The 18,870-nt window shown below is 35.6% G+C and overlaps 1 protein-coding gene across 2 annotated transcripts in view; it reads right to left on the bottom strand.

Moving 5' to 3' along the window:
* The window catches only part of LOC121374154, a 251,009-nt gene that overhangs the window by 105,041 nt on the left and 127,098 nt on the right, over positions 1 to 18,870 (bottom strand). For both annotated transcript variants that reach the window (XM_041501121.1, XM_041501122.1), the window contains exon 4: positions 1,003 to 1,163. In XM_041501121.1, coding sequence (XP_041357055.1) covers positions 1,003 to 1,163 — 161 coding nt within the window. The remainder of the gene's footprint in view (positions 1 to 1,002; positions 1,164 to 18,870) is intronic.

Raw genomic sequence — 18,870 nt, 5'->3', positions numbered from 1 at the left:
ACCTAGTCTGAAAAATTATTGATAAAGTGAAAAAGACTAAATAAGTTTAAAACAAAATTTCAGAAGCATTTCAAAATCATTATAGTCAAAGAGAATATAAAACCCCAAAGGTGTCTCTGTGTCACCTTCTACAATACATTTGTAAGGGAGATAACTATTGAAATTTGACTGCATGGAGATATAATAATAGAGATTCAGCACAATATGCTGTTAAGTAATGATATACTAAACTACCGAAATTTATCCCATTTTAACGAGGGTTTTTTTCTAAAGAAATAATCACAAACTTTGATTGCATCATATTTTGTACATAACAGAAGCATGGGCTTAAGCTGTGGTATTTGCTATCCTGCCTGTGTTTTATGAATGCAGTCACAGCAATTTTTACAACTAAACTGATTCAACACTTTGCACTGAAAAGCAAAATAAATGTTAACTAAAACACAAGCACATGCTACTGCACCTAACAATGATGTTACCAACAGGGCTTCTAGACTATGGTAGCCCCACTCCCATGGCTAGTGATATTCAATGTTGGGCTAATAAATAACCCAACGGCTAGTGAAATTGTTTTGTTAAATGTTGCAGATAAGTCTGTTTTGTAAATATGAATATCCTGCTCCCACCCCAACTCCCAATATTACTGTTTTTAAGCTCTATCTCCCTCTTTAGGTGACATATCTGATTATTACTATTATTTAGTAAAATTATATTAACTGAAAGTAAAGTAGGGCTAGTGAATTTTTAATCGTGACAGGTAAATGTTTTAAATCACTGATCCCATGGCTAGTGGGTTTTAAAAAGTTCCAGAAGCCCTGTACCAATAACACATCAACTAATATCACACATCAACTAATGACACATCAACTAATAACACATCAATGAAACACACATCAATTAATACTACATCAACTAAACTCATGCACATGCTGCATGCTGCCATCTGTAACACAAAAGCTATAACAGATAAACTTTTTTTTTAAAATCAACAGATAGACTTACCATCAGTGACAAATCGCACAACCACAGGTTTCTCACTGCCGGCGACAAATCCAAAGCCCTTGTCTGGGTCCCGAATGAGCTCCACGTCCCTGGGTTTCGGGGGCTCCACATAGTCGGGGTCATGGCGTGGGTCCTCACGTGTTGTGTACTTCTCAACATGGCTACAAGACAAACAATTTCATTGCAGACACATTTTTGTTTAAACAGCAAAAATTAACATTAAAAAAATAATAATAACGTTTTATGGCTATCCACAATTTTCAACAATTTCACATCTTTTATAAAGGTTACTCGAACCACCTTGGTGTATCCTTTCACCTGACTGGGTTTTTTCTCGTTCTAATCAGTGCACCACAACTGGTCAAACGCTAAGGTATGTGCTTTCCTGTCTGTGGGAAAGTGCATAAAAAATATTCTTTGTTACATTAGATAAAAATGTGGCGGGTTTCCTCTGATGACTACCTGTCAGAATTACCAAATGTTTGACATCCTATAGCCGATGATTATGATGATTAATTAATCAATGTGCTCTAGTGGTGTCATTAAAGAAAACAAACTTTACTTTTAAAGGTCACCTTTTCCTTGTTTTTTTTTCAAGACTCCCATCCCAAATAATTTTTTGAACTTTTCTAAAAAAAAAAGTTAATTTGTTTTGTTTAACACTACCACTAGAGCACATTGAGTTATTTGATGTCAAACCTTTACATGCTACGTTTTTCTATTAGTAGCAAGGGATCTTGTATATTCACCATCATACAGACAGGATAACACATACCATGACCTTTAATATACCAGTCATGGTGCACTGGCTGGAATGAGAAATAGGTCAATGGGCCCACCGATGAGGATCGATCCCAAACCGGACTTTTACCACTGGGTTACATCCCACCCCTGAACTTTCCTAAAAGGACTGTGAATTAATACTGAGATTCAAAAAAAGAAAGAAAGAAAAACTGACTTTTCACGACAAGCAAGTGAGACAAGCATAGAATTATCAAAAGCATTGTGTGTCAAATTACAAACAATAGTCATCTCTCATCAGCCCTAGAAATTCAGATCAACTTGACATGTCAAGTTCGTACAGATAATAACAAAGTATACCGATAATGATAAAAATTACATTGTGAATCAATAGTGCAACAGCTTTTTGGAACAAAATTGCTGATTGCCATCACAAAGGGCTATCTCATCTTGAAGTGGAACAAAACATATGGCACTGTATTTTATAGCCCAGTTAGTGCACCATGATTGGTATATCAAAGGCTGTGGTATGTGCTATCCTGTCTGTGGGATAGTGCATATAAAAAGATCCCTTGCTACTAATGGAAAAATGTAGCGGGTTTCCTCTCTAAAACTATATGTCAAAATTAACAAATGTTTGACATCCAATAGCCGATGATTAATAACTATGTGCTCTAGTAGTGTCATTAAACAAAACAAACTTTACCAATATTTTTATAAGACTGATGATTTTATAAGTAATGTTAGTAAATTAGTTTGTTTTAATATTGTGCTGGAAAATAATCAATTACTTTTGAAACTTTTGAGAAAAGAAAAGGTTTCTACTTAAGTAGAAGAGCAATAACTATGATGTAATCGATTATTTATGGATTTTACTGTTGGCTCTACTGTCCCAAATTCAATTTGTGACAGTAGAACCATCATTAACATTCACAAATGCTTAAATACAACATACTTATCCCTTAATAAATAAAAAAATTTATTTAATCACTTCTCCTTCTTCAGCTTTTACTTTCTATTTTTTTCTTCTGGTATTGATATGAAATGATCCTTGTGACATTAAGTACACTACATGGATAATGACCACAATCGACAGCTAAGACATGGATATCCTTGTTTGGTAGATGAAATATCAGGACAAGTTAATAACGAGACAAGTGTCAAGTATCCCTGTACACAGCTGAGGTGCACGCATCGTTCACTGTCACTAGTGATTGATTATAACTCTCCTATAACCCATCCGATTTAATCTCAGAGTGCATCACAAGTACAAGAAGCCGTAAAAACATGCACATCATATTTACGCATCGAGAGCCATATCAATAACGTAGTCTGAGATCCGGTTTATGCTGTGTATACTCATGTTTTCATTATTCATGAAATACATTTTTGTTTTCAATACATTATTTGTTTTTATTTGATCTAAAAGCCACACAACTGCTGTAACAGAATATTAATCATTTAAGAACCTGCAGAATGAAAAGCATTCTTTTTTAAAATGCTAGTTTCTGACACAATTACCAGGTTTCACACTTTACAGCCAGTGATTAAACAATGTGCTGGGGTGTCATATTTCAAATACACAACTCAACTTTCACTATGGATAATATTTGGAAAAACATAAATCAAGTAAAGCAAAGTGCATTTATTGTGTCCAATGGCTGACATATCTAATTGTAGTCATGCATTACCATGGTGATGTATGGAATATCCAGACCACGTAGTCTCATTGATCGCATATTACATACATTTAAGATGTGAGCAAATTGTTTATCATGACATATCGTTGATATAAAGTTTGTTTTGTTAAACGACACCACTAGAGCACATTGATTCATTAATCATCGGCTATTAGATGTCAAATATTTGGTAATTTTTACATATAGTCTTAGCGAGGAAACCCGCTACATTTTTCCATTAGTACCATCCCACAGACAGGATAGCACATACCACACCCTTTGATATACCAGTTGTGGTGTACTGGGAGGAACAAAAAATAGCCCAATGGGCCCACTGAACAGGGATCGATCCCAAACCAGTCACACATCAAGCGAGCGCTTTACCACTGGGCTACGTCCTGCCCCTATAGTGTATATATAGCGAAAGCTGAGCGTTATATTTATTTCCTTTCTTAGTAAGAGTTCATGATAAATAAACATTCCTTTTATCTTTTATTTTTTAACAGACAAATTTATAGAACAGTACATACAATTTTTCTCCATCAAGAAAGAACCTTTGTTGACATTAAAAAAAGCAAAACCAAAACTTGATTTACAAACGTTTATTTTGTTTAATGACACCACTAGAGCACATTGATTTATTAATCATTGGCTATTGGATGTCAAACATTTGGTATTTTTGACATATAGTCTTAGAGAGGAAACCCGCTAAAAATTTTCATTAGTAGCAAGGGAACTTTTATATGCACTATCCCACAGACAGAATAGCACATACCACGGCCTTTAATATACCAGTCTTGGTGCACTGACAGGAATAAGAAATAGCCCAATGAGCCCACTGAAGTGGATCGATCCCAAACTGACCACGAATCAAGCGAGCGCTTTATCAGTGGGCTACATCTCGCCCAGTAAAATAAATAAAAACAAAACCCTATCATCACAGATTTCCTATCTGACAGAAATGTCCTTATTGCACTTTAACATTCCCATTTCCAAGTCTAACAGGCAGAAAAAAAAGGAAAGCAAAATGAGTACAACTCATTATCACCGCCAGTGCCAAACTTAATTCAGCCCCTGCTGCTCAATCAAATTACTGTAACCTACCATAAAATGAGTTAATAAATTTTATGACTTGAATTTTCAAAAGTGTGCAGCCTTTAAAATTGCATGACCATAGCAGTTGTCAGGGTGGGTGGTATTTCAATCTAAGATTACAAAACATCAATACTTTTCCAATTACTCAAACCATGTTAGAAGCGTATTTCTAGCTACTGGCCCAGTCACTAACTGTCCTCTAAATCTCCAGTGACATGCGGGCAAGTGGGAAGACCCCATAAAACTTAATTTGGATCATGTTTTTCAAAACACAGTACTGAAGATATAAGAGTGTATGGAATGCTGGTCAACTCACCCCAAAACCAACTCACCCCCTACCAATTTGCCCCAGTGTTTAGTCAACTCGTCCCTGTGTTTGGTCAACTCGTCCCAGTGTTTGGTCAACTCGTCCCAGTGTTTGGACAACTTGGCCCAAACTTTACTGTCCGTAAATAATTATGACGAAATTAAAATTGGATGTCTACAACTTTGGTGTCATTTTATTTATTAATATTACAGAGAAACTCCACTATTACAAACACTTCAATAAATGGTTTTATACTGGGGAGATCCTAATGTCGGATATTACAATCAACTGTCGAGCCTATTTTAACGATGTTTGTGAGTTTGTCCCTTATTTCCTTAAAGGAATAATCAGGCAAGGCTTTTGGACTCCGACTTGTGTGCATATTCAACAATATTTAATGCACATTATTGCTTAAACTATTGTTATATTCAATTAATAAAATGCTAATGATATGAGTTGACTAAACAGTGAGGGGTGAGTTGACCTACTGCTGGGGTGAGTGTGGATGTGGGCGAGTTGGTTTTTGGGCGAGTTGACCTGCTCTCAGTGTATGAGTTTAGAATGCTCTTAAGGAGTGTGGATTATTGGTTAAAAATAGTGTCTATATTGTTAAAGGAGATGGCTATATGAAAACACCTCAACACATTGTGTAATCAGTTGTTTATTAAGCAAACAAATATGTGATAATAAAATCTCAGCACATTTTAAACTGTTGCACAAAAACGGTACATACCACTGCCTTTGATGCAGCACATGAACAGAAAAACTAGAATTCTGCAGTATTAATATCTTGCCTACCACAAATCTTTTCAGTGCACCTGTGAGGAACATCCATAGCCTATATGTGCAACTATAAATCAAGTTTCAAAAAACTTATCTAAATGCAATATTACTTTTAATATTAAACCTTAACGAAAACATTGACGCCATTGCTGCCAACACCCCATATCTTGCCTTTTTACTTCAAAAAGGCAAGACAAAAACCATGGCCTATAAATCCTATGTCAAACCATAGCACAGTCGAGTGCCACTTTAGCGATATCCTGTCCTTGGTTATCAAACTTATGTGATAACCATCAACAATGTTTTAGGTGCACTTTCTGACAGACCTGACAGCCTTTGATATATTAGTTGTGGAGCACTTGTTCAAATGGTTACCATAGCCGATGTATTTTTCATACTGGGGCATCGTTAAACATTCATTCATTTATTCATTGTCAAATGGAAATAACCCAAAGGGTCCATCCATTGCACTGAATGAAATGATAAGAAAAGGAAAGGAATATCTGCTTAACAACTGACACTTCAGTACCTTTTAGACTACAGCTATTTAATATCTACCGGTAACCCATGGCTACATTTTACTTTTATAATATTTGATGAACCTATATCTAGTAAAGGTTCAAGCACGATGTCTTGGGGACACTGTCCAGAAGCCTGGACTGCCTCTGCAAGACATTAAGGTGGGTGGGTCAAAATGTGTTATGCTAGGCTCAGACTACCAACTCCCAGCAGAAAGTTGGCCAACTTTCTCCTGTCACGACTTTTACGACTGTTCAGTTGCTAGTCTGAGTGTTCTTACAACTCGATTCTCGTCATATAATACATTAGTTGCTAATCCGAGTGCACCCATCATAAGTTGGGGTAATTACAACACAACCATCAAGTTGGCCAACTTTGTGCTGGTAGTTGGAATTCTTAGACTAGCATTACATCTTTAATGGATGGGTTAGTAAGCTTTCATTGATTAACTAGCAAGTATTTAAAAAATAAAATAACTTTACGGTCATTGTTTTTAAAGTTTTAAATCATTTGGATGACAACTTTGATGAACATGGAGGCAAACATGCATACAGATGCATACATTTTGATGCCAAAACCTAAAGAAAAACAATAAAAATTCATGCACTAACAGAGGTCAGGGTTTTGAATGTCATGGTTAATTCAACACTTAAGCCTATCGCACACGAGAGCTATCAGATGAGCAAAACGTTATCTGAGACTTTTTACTCTGTTGATTGCTCTTCTGTGCGGGCAATTCGAGTTTTTCACCTCGCATGGTCATGAGGAAAATATCTGTTGTATTTGACATTTTTGGCCATGCATGGCAAAATTCTCACTGTGTACTGGCTACTTGAGGCATCAGCTGAGCTCACCAAATGGCCAATGAAAACACGAAAACTGCCTTGGAATGACATCATTGTGACAGTCATATGCAAACTAGCTCAACACTTAGCTTATCATGTGTAGTGAAATTGCTATGAGCTAACAGCTAAGCAAAAGGTCTCAAGGCTGATAGCGTTCATATGCAGAAGGCTTTAGTTTAACTAGTGAAAGAAGAAACTCACTGCAGACACACAGGATATATCAAACCAATTATCAGTAATTGATCTTCTATATATGCACTTTTCTTAGACAAGACAACACCTACCATGGCCTTTGATGACAAAACCTGCCATGACATTTGATATACCAATTGTGAAGCACTGGTGAGACAGATCGGCCTCGGTGGTGTAGTGGTTACACTGTTGGACTTTTAAAAAACTAGGGTATGTTGCTTTAAAAATTAAACTTAATTATTGAAAAAATAAAATAGTAACTGAAGATATATGTTAAAATTCAATTTAGAACAACCTGAGGTAACCACACACACTCAAATTTTATTTTGCATGAATGCAGAAATACTTGCAGAAAAAAGTATTAAGACAAACCCATGATTAGCTTAACCAACTTTTAAACAACTGGGTATAGGTCTACCAAGGTTGGACAATCCTGTAACCCAGTACACAGCAGGCAAGTTACTATAATTAGGTGAGTGCTTTGATATTGAAATACATTCTATTCCCTAATGTCATACATATACAAATTGCATGCAGTTTGATTCCAAATTGAGACGTAAAGGTTTTATAAGCACAGAGCTGGGGAAAATAAAACTACACAATCGATGTGGGTATTGTTATCAAGTTTCAATTCCATCAGTCACAGATGCTACAATGATTAGAATGAAATTATCAATCACTGCCAAATTTGTTTTCCAGGATTTTGTGAAGATTTTTCTTTAAACAGAATAATACCACTGGTGTCAGTTTGACTTGTCTAAATTAAGACTATCTGAAATATCTGATTTATCCATGAAACGTATTCTGGCAGAGTGTTTTGTAAGGACTAACACAAGTTATTTTATTTCTTATAAACTTTATTTAACCTTAATCCGTACCTGTGATGTCACACTATTGTTTTAGGTGCAGATTATTTTCCAAGAATCAACTCCCATGAAACAATGCAATTTGAACTTTTTATGCATTCAAGTCACGGGTCCGAACCCTCTACTGACAGAACGTATTCATTGTAAACAAGTACAATGCTTTTGTCCACGAGGCCAAGCATCTGCATCGTCATATAAATACATGATTTAAGCCTCATAAACCTGATAGTAATGTAATCTGGTGAAACAAAGCGAAGATTGTCGAAAACTAAATCGGAAATCAGACATTACACATTTAGCATGTGCATCACACTCAATGCCAGTTATCCACTGCTGGGGATTTCCTGACCGAATCATTCAGGTTAAGTCCGAAAGGATCCTATGGTTTTGAGTTATTAGTTTTGTAAATATTCTTTACCACTTTAACCAATATTTTCATTAAAAAAGATAAAATAGCAGTTAATTTAGCAGTCACATAATTTGTTTTAAAGGAGACCAGACACCAAATCATATATACTGCGTAATGAATTGTTTGCCGTCATAAACCACAACACGCAACTACCGCGCTCCCCTTATGGACTAAGTTAAGCGTGCCAGTCTTGGTTGGGGTTATTTTTCGCCGATCTCCGATGTTTGCCGGAAACTATCGACAACTGATGAGCTAGACCCGTGACATCATCGATGAGAGGAAAACTGAAGAAACTACCAAGCAGCATGGACGAACTTAGCGATTCGAGTGACGAAGAATTGTGTCCAGCTTGTGCTAATGGCATCAAACCATATCAGTTTGAACCACTTATCAGAGACTTTGTCCCTAATCCTGGAAATGTTGTCTTAGATGAAAACTTTGATGAATCAACTGCCGACGAAGACGAGGAAGCCACACGGTCATAGACTAGCATACAAGCATTTTTTTAAACATAATTTTTTATGACATTTTTAATGTAAACTGAAGCAAATGGACCTAATTAGAAGAAAAGCACACAAAATGTAATAATATTTCATCATAAATCTTGTTCAGCATAGATGTAAATATGACACGTCGGTGGATATTCCAGATGCCGATTTCGAAAAATTTGCAAAAAGCGTCTCCTCCTCACCAAAGCAAGATATAATAATTTAACAAAAAACTTTGTTCTCTTAACTAGTTACCCTCCAAGTTTTAATGTGTTTGGTTAAACCGTGTATTTTTAATTATTAAGAAAATGTGTTACCAGTCTGCCGAAACTGTCCACAGCCGGGTAAAGAAACACAGAAATGTTGGAAAATATACTGTTGCCACATACTGACAATCACTTTACAACTAATATGTCTTATCGACAATATTATTATGTAGTTTTTGCATTTATTAATATAAAATACAACAGGCCCGTAGGAACTGGGGAGGGGCAGGCCTAGGGGCTTGTTCTCCATCACACACTCTAGGAAGAAAATGTATGTTTTAAATGTTCACTACTTTGCATAAATAAAGATGATATAAAGATAAAAAATCTAGTTTGTATCCTTAACTAGAGGATTTTGTAATCATGATTTCAAACCAACTGTTTCAGGTAGTTTGCTCCACATACTGACATAAAACACATTTGTTATATATTGGAATAAAATAAAAATAATTACAATATATCTAATGTTATTTTCTTTAATCATTCATGGAGGAAGAAGGAAGTCCTGATGAAAATATATTCAGGTAAAACAAAATAATATATGATGCTTATTCCATGTGATAACTATTGTTAATTTTGCTTTAAATTGCTAGATGCCAAAAGTGATTAATTATATTATTTTATGGTAACAGTCGAAAATTAGACGACCAATTGTTTCAACCTCTACCAAAGGTACCAGGTTTTCTGCCAGAAAATAATTTGAGGGTACGTAATAAAACAGGCCCGTAGGAACTGGGGTGGGGTGGGGGGGTGGTCGATGGAGGGGTGCTCCCCACTTGTGAGCTTTTCTTTATCACATTAATTTTTGCCATTGTAATCAAAATCTGATGTAGTTTATACCCAGTCTGTCAGTGCCCCCCCCCCCCCCCCCCCCCCCCCCCCAAGTTGTTCCTACGGGCCTTTAAAAACTAAATATATTCAAAGGAATATACTGGGTATAGGTTTGAAATGGGTTTTTTATTGAACATTTTATTTCATGCACTTTTATAAATTTTAAACAGCAATTATGTTACTATAATCTATCGAAAAAATCAAACATTATAATATATATATATATATATATATATATATATATATATATATATACATTAATTTCTGAGATTTTTTAGTACATACATATAGGTTTACCCTCCGCACCCTCTGGCAGAAACCCAGTGTAGGTATTAAAATAATTATTTGGTGTAGAGTATTTTTAATATGACATACAGAAAGCATTGAAAAGTACAATTTTATTATGCTTTAATAATCGACATTAGCTTTAAAATTATTTAACCATCATTCCTTCTGGCCAGAGTACACATGTTGTTCCTGCCACAAGTGTTAGCATTTTAATTTTAATGAAAATATACTGAACTGATGATAAACATTGTTAACTAACGTAATAATTCATGTTTTAAAGGTGTTTTATTATTATGAGGTTAACAAACCAACTAGATCAAGAGACGTTAGTATGGAGTCGTTATGGGCTATCGGTGAAAATTAATTTGGTAATTATAGGTAAATAAATGTGAAGTTTAAATATTCGTATGTGAACAAATTGCAATACCTTTATTTAATGTATATCTTAAGTACATACTTGTTTTAATTTTCACATTGTAAATGTACCATAACCTGCTGTATTTAGTTGGTGTAAAGCCCATTCGACGACAATAATGCGTCCATGTTTTAAAACAACGTTCGTGATGTTGGCCGTTTCTTGGGATGCATTGCTCTTACTGTTGCAGTTAAACACTACGCAGTTAACCATCATATAATTACGTCGACAGTATATAATAACACTAATTATCTTGTAAATTAAATTTCCGATAAACCTGGAGACAAAAAAACAAAAGACGACTAAAAGGCACAACCAAAGAATCAACACGTGTACCGGTATTGCTTGGTAACTCTCACCGATGACGTATTGCCTCGCTTTCATTCAGATCTATGCATAATCCCGCCCACTTCTGTTTTTACCCCAAACCTAAGACGCGCAGCTGACCGGTGCCTCGCAGTGAGCCAGGCGTTAGAGTACTGCTGTCTTTGACGCTAACTTAATCCATTACACACTACATGTCTTTTGGTGTCCGGTCTCCTTTAATGAATAATGGATTAAAGTTGAAGAATGCACTCGAAGTGTAGATTCATGAAAAATAACGTCAACTATTTTTCACGAATCTACACCCTCTCGTACATTTTCCATTACTCAACAATAACAAAACACTTTAATATAAATTGCGTGACCCTTTATTACCTGCATATGATTAAGAATTTTTTTTAAACTGCAGTCACTGTTAAGTTAACTCTTATACATTAATAACTCTTTCATCATTTTAGATGAAGAAACAGACTTGACAGCTGTGGCTGCATTACTCATGGTGGGGCAGGATATCCTCATCTTTCGTGAACACCTGATATCATCACTGTTATGATAGCGATTCATGAGTGCATGTCATCACAGCTTGACCTATCCTAATGAGCTCTGTCTCGTGCTAGGTTTGATTTAGTAAACTATAGTCTGAAAGTGGTAGTCTTATTTTTGGCAGTGCAGGAAGGATGAAATGTCCAGTAAAGGATCTCTTCAGGAATGGCTGTCCTATAGACAGAGATTCATGGAATAAATCACTATTTTGTCAAATGCCCATTCAACTTTAAATTGTGCAGAGATACAGCCCTGACCATGTATTACAGCTTTGTTGTTCAGAATTTATTTCATTCCTAATTGGCTTTAACCTGGACCTTAACCCAAACATATTTTAATTTAATGATCTTTCACCCATACAGAAGTAACAATTTTCATATACTTTTAAAGAAAGAAAGAAAGAAGTGTTTTATTTAACGACGCACTCAACACATTTTATTTACGGTTATATGGCGTCAGACATATGGTTAAAGACTACACATATTTTTTTAGAGGAAACCCGCTGTCGCCACATAGGCTACTCTTTTATGACAGGCAGCAAGGGATCTTTTATTTGCACTTCCCACAGGCAGGATAGCACAAACCATGGCCTTTGTTGAACCAGTTATGGATCACTGGTCGGTGCAAGTGGTTTACACCTACCCATTGAGCCTTGCGGAGCACTCACTCAGGGTTTGGAGTCGGTATCTGGATTAAAAATTCCATGCCTCGACTGGGATCCGAACCCAGTACCTACCAGCCTGTAGACCGATGGCCTGCCACGACGCCACCGAGGCCGGTATACTTTTAAAGAGTTTGAATACAGTTTGCTAAGGATTGGTCACTGATAAGTCATTGCAGATGTTCTGGATGTTTTTCAAACCCAGGTGTTAATCAATCACAGGGTGGATACAGCTGCAACATTCACAGAGATATTTACATTGTAAACCTTATACTTCAAGAAGTCAAGACAAATTATTTTTTTTTTAAATCAGTAGCTATTATTTGGTGTAAAATATGGTAATTATGGTCTCCAACTGGAAACATCAAATGTTTAATCTAAGTATGTCCACAGTATCATGCATTGTAAAAACATGTCGGTATTGAAAACCAACAACAATTAACCATCTACATGTATTTGGAACAACTGGTTCCTAATGTGGTTTAAGAACCAGTTTATTCTTTTAGCAACAAAGTGTCTTTCATAAGAAGAAAAACATACAAAACAAAATAACTGGTCTTACTTAATTGTATAAACAGGGGCAGGATATAGCCCACTGGTAAAATGCACGCCCGATGCATGGTCGGTCTAGGATCAATCCCCATCGGTGGGGCCCATTAGGTTATTTCTCGTTCCAGCCAGTGCACCACGACTGGTATATCAAAGGCTGTGGTATGTGTTATCCTGTCTGCTACTAATGAAAAAATGTAGCAGGTTTCTTAGTTACGTGTCAAAATGACCATATGTTTGACATCCAATAGCCAATGATTAACAAATCAATGTGCTCTAGCGGTGTCGTTAAACAAAACAACTTTTTACTTGTACAAACAAATCATGTACATGTACTTCTGCTTAGAACTGCATGGATCTAAGCTAATGAAGATGAATCCTATGATCTTATTGAATGTCTTGGTAAAAGCTTTATTACAGAATTAAATCCTCCTCCTAGATCTATAGGGCACCAATGCAAATGGTCATAGTCTCTTAATAGTGCAGCAGCAGACTGGCAAACAGTCCTCATGTTTTCGAGAAGGTGCAACCGGCGTTACAACATTTGTCATCATATATCAAAATGTTCATCAGAGTCTGTAGATTATGAAAACCAATGATGACATTGCAGCAATTTAGTGCGGGCTGAGATATTTATTTGGGGGTACCCCCTTCCGGAATTTAAAAAAAAAAAAAAAAACATTTTTTTTTACCTGAAAACTTCATATTGAATTTATTTTATTAACATTTCTATTAAGAACAATGTTTATTGTCAATATAAATATGATTTAAAACTCAATATGAGCATTAGATTTTGAGTAGGTCCACGCCACAGCCAGTATGCATTTGAACACTTAAAATCATAAAACTGAACTTTAGCAAGGGCAATAACTCTTGTTATGCGAAAGTTTTTCAATTAAGCTTCACAGTAACATTTAATGGTACATAACTTATAACATTAATTAATTTCAGCTATTTAAATCAAATAATAAGGATACTGTGGCTGTTTATGTTGATACATGAGATTTCATTTCCCCAAAATTCCGGGAAGGGGGTACCCCCAAATAAAGGTCAATATCTGAGCCCGCACTAAATGGGAGCCGGTACCAGGCTGCGAACCCTGTACCTACCAGCCTTATGTCTAATGGTTTAACCACGACATCACCAAGGCCGGTTATGCATACTTTGATACTTTGTCTAGACAAGTGGGGAAGTTACTGCTACCATATAGGTAACTCCTACTGAATAGCATGGTATCTTTTATATACACTTTCCAATAGACAGGATAACACATGCAAGTACCATATCTTTTGACATGCCAGCCATCATGATCATAAAACCGCCAAAAAACTTTATAAATGTAGAAATGCTGACATTTATGGAAGAAATATTTAGGTAATTTTATTATAAAATAATTTTAAACTTTAAATCGTCTTTTTGTTACGGTACATTTGTTAATATTATTTTTAATCAAATTATAAATATTCACAAGCAATGTTATAAAAGAATTTCAATGTTGTTAATTATGACCTGTAACAGGATGGTCAAGCCTAACAATGAAATAAATAAATAATAATAAATAAATAAATAAATTATGACCTGTTAATGATTAAAAAAGACTTCAAACTTTATTAACCTTCTGCTAAATGTACAACAGAATTGACGAATCAAGACGAAGCAAGACACAAATTGCTCGTTATAATTTGTTGTAGACTCTCTCCTCATCTGCTAACAAGATGTCCTTCAGCTCTAATTAGTCTAATCAAGAAGCCCATTCCTAGTTTATCAATAGAAATGTTGCCATTAGTCTTAATATTTTGACATTTTCACATTCAGGGGTCAGTGAAAATCAAAGTATTAAAGTAAATCTGACATTTAGCTTAATACACTAATCAGTACTTAAAGATGAACACAGTATAAGGTGCTTCATTATATATGGTTGCCTCATTAACAAAAATTGCCCTCTTGGCTAATCCCAAATCACTGTATTTAACAGTAAATTACACTGTTTAAACCAACATGAATTCATTGGAACTAAATGTCACACTATGAACTGATTCATTGAACAAATAAATAATATGCGATAAACATTCAGAATTAATTTACATGTAGTTCTTAAAAAACAAATAAAAACTAGCAAATTAATAACCTACATATTCCAGACAGTAGAATCTATGGACAGATTTAGGTTGAGTTGTTGTTTAAAAAACAAAAAGTGTTATAAAGTGTTAAATTTTATTCACAACCATATTTTAATGTTGACACATGGTAAAGTATGGGCAAATGTTTTTAACAGCAAAGGTTTAACGGTTTAACAGCAAAGAATGACTGACAGCAACTAAAACCCTCATCTGTAGTGTCAAGAAATCAACCGGGTTACTGGCATTCAATCCCGACTTTGTATTTTATACAGACATAATGATACCAATAGTGAATCAAATATGGTCTTTAGTACCATGTGTTCCCTTTTTTTCCCCCTTTCTCTCAGTATAATTAATTTATAAATATTTACAGTAATTTTATAAAACATGTATTAAAACAAACATTCATGGATGAAACTAAAAGTCATGTTTCATTGAGCTAGGATTTAAAGTTTGTGACACATAGCTACATGTGAAAACGTATGTTGGAGCTAAAAAGAGTTTGTTTTGTTTAACGACACCATTATAGTACATTGATATATTAATAATCGGCTATTGGATGTCAAACATTTGGTAATTCTGACTCGTAGTCAATAGAGGAAACCTGCTACATTTTCTTAATGCTGCAAGGGATCTTTTATATGCACTTTTCCACAGACAGGAAAGCACACATCACAGCTTTTGATCAGTTGTGGTGCACTGGTTGGAACGAGAAAACCCCCAATCAGTTGAACAGATCCACTGAGGTGGTTCAATCCTGCTATGCTAGCATCTCAAGCGAGTGCTCAAACAACTGAGCTAAATCCCACCCCATGTTGGAGCTAAATGCAAAAGTAACATAATTTGAGTTGATCTCACCATTGTCGCCATCGTCACTGGAAAAGTAATACCCTATATCTAGCCTTTTTGACTTCATCAAGGCAAGACAGTAATGCTAGTATCAAAAGTGTAAAAAGTTTTGTTTTGTTTTGTTTAACAACAACATTAGAGCACATTGTATTAATCATCAGCTGTTGGATGTCAAACATTTGGTAATTTTGACATATAGTCTTAGAAAGGAAACCTGTTACATTTTTCTATTTGTAGCAAGGGATCTTTTATATGCACCATCCCACAGACAGGATAGCACATACCACTGCCTTTGATATACCAGTCGTTGTGCACTGGCTAGAACGAGAAATAGCCCAAAGTGTTAAAAAGGAAACACGCCACATTTTTCCATTAGTAGCAAGGGATCTTTTATATGCACCATCCCACAGACAGGATAGCACATACCACTGTCTTTAATATACCAGTCTTGGTGTACTGACTGGATAAAAGTGTAAAACAGAACCCAGACGAATCACCCAAAACTCTTCTTGATACTGTTTTAATTTGATCCTCAACGCAGGTTTGACTGACACGTTCTCATTATTCCAGTTCTATTATTAACCCATGGGAGTGAAGGGTAAAGTCCAAGTGGCACTATTTGCTAATAAAAACAATAAAGCACAAATGGAAAAGAAGAGAAGGACAAAATGTGCCAATTCTCAAATTGAAAAGCTGTCCCAAATCAATATTGTCTGCTACAGATGTCACCCACTGAGATTACAATGGAGTTCTCATCAGAAACCAAGCAGATTTGATTTCTACCAACTTTCAGCAGTCCTGTGACATTTTGTAACTGAATAATTGGAATACTGGACCCATATTCACAAAAAAGTGTAAATTTACGTCTACGACTAGCACTTACGTGTGCCGTAGATTTACGTTTACGTGCAAGAAGCACCTTATTCCCAAAGATGGTCGTAAATATAAACGTAACTTAGTTGGACGTAAATCTACGATTTAACATTCTCACTGGAGTAATTAATAAAAACACATTAGAAACGATGGCTACCGGGTAAATAACAAATGCGCAAAACTCAATTTTGTTTGTCGTCTGCTAACAATAACATTGCGAACAGTGAACCATGGCATTTTGGTATTGGTGGGGATCCGCGTTTTGGTACGGACTTGAGGACATTTCTTAAAAAGGAAAAGATAACTCAGGAGAAATTGGCCGAGTCGAAAACATCCGTTCGATCACGAACAAAAATATGTTCAATCCGTGGGCGTTCGCCATCGCAAATTGCTTCATTTATTGGAAATACTGCTAGTTTCCGTAAATAATAGTAAATAACGGCGATCGTGCTTGATTTATTATATGTACACAACTTATGTGCAGCGTTAGTTGCAACTTGAGGCACTCTTATATTTACGTCCAACTTTACACGTAACTTACGTTTTCGTTGTTTCGTGAATAGCTCTTCAGTCGTAGATTTACGTTTACGTGTAAAACTAGGCTTACGATATTTTGTGAATATGGGTCCTGAACTATAGTGAAACCTGTTCAAGTTGTTATCCTTATTAAGCAGCCAAATGTCTTTAGAGGCCATATTATTATTGTCTTAAATCATATAAGACTGTTCAAATTTATCTGTATTTAGTTGCCACCATGATGGTTGCATGCTTCACAAAGTTTCAGCAAATCCAAACATATTTAAGAAATAAGATTCATAGTTAAAATGTAAATAATCTTTAGGATTTTCAAGTTTAAATTTTTTTTTAGGGTACATTAGTATTTTTTACAGAATTAAAAACATCTAACAGACATGTTCAGGAAGGCAAGCATTCATGGTCGCTCACTATAATGGTTTTTATGCCTAACGTTATATAAATGTGATATGATAAAAGACTGTTTTCAAGTGCTCAGTCACAAATATACCAGCTCTGGCTTCTCACCGCCACCGTGATCAATTTGCAAGTTGGTTGAATGATCAGTCAAATGTGAAGGTGAACAATCTCAAAACCAGATAGCATAACAACTTTGGAAGTGGCAGTGTCATGCTGCAAGCTGGTTTACTGCATCAATACAGTGAGGTACTTGTTTTGTTTAACGACACCACTAGAGCACATTGATTTATTAATCATTGGCTATTGGATATTAAACATTTGGTAATTTTGACATATAGTTTTGATATATATTTTTCCATTTATGGCAAGGGATCTTTTATATGCACCATCCTAGACAGGTAAACACATACCACAGCCTTTGATGTACCAGTTGTGGTGCACTGGCTGGAGCGAGAAATAGCCCAAATGGGCCCACCGACAAGGATCAATCCCAGACAGACCATGCATCAAGTGCTACGTCCTGCCTCCTGTACTCAGGGAAAGAGAGTAACGGTTTTGCACTATTGCCTTATAATGCACATTTTGTCTTTGACATGACGTTGTATGGCCATAGACAGAATGACATATAAAAAGCCTTGGCACTCTGCGCTGGTGAAAGACAGTTTAAAGGTTTTGCACCAATTCCTTATAATACACATTTTGTCTTTGATATAATGCTTCATGGCCATAAATTGAATGACATATAAAAAGCCTCAACACTAAGTGTCAGAGAAAGACAGTTTAGAGGTTTTGCAATATCTCTTTAAAATGCTCATGTTGTCTTTGGTCTAATGCTTCATGCATGGCCACAGACAGAATGGCACCTATAAAAAGCCTTTAATACTCCTGTTGTGGAGCACTAGTAGTAATAGGGGAAAACATTTCAAGTCTGGCCATGAGGGAGGATTGATCCCACCTGCTACCAATCCTAAGGCAATGAGCACTCTATCACTGATAGCTCTAAAACTGGTGAAAGAACAGAACTATTCACAGTAATATGTTTGAGAGCCAATTTCAGGGTGTAGGCAAGGAAATGAACATCCATCGTGATTTACATCAATATAATCAATATTGAAATACATCAAAGGCGTGATGGATTTACCCTCAAACCATTTCATTACTGAAAGGGGAATTCTTAAAATGAAGCTTATTAATTTATAGTTATAGGCAAATACTGACCTTTTATTGAAGACATAAATCACTACAGCATTTCCAACTTCATTTTTTTATTTTTTTATTCTAGCAAGTCCATA

This window comes from Gigantopelta aegis, chromosome 6, assembly GCF_016097555.1.
Source record: "Gigantopelta aegis isolate Gae_Host chromosome 6, Gae_host_genome, whole genome shotgun sequence".
Taxonomy (NCBI): Eukaryota; Metazoa; Mollusca; class Gastropoda; order Neomphalida; family Peltospiridae; genus Gigantopelta; species Gigantopelta aegis.
The sequence above is the reverse complement of the archived record's forward strand: the minus strand, read 5'-3'. Positions and strand labels throughout refer to the sequence as shown.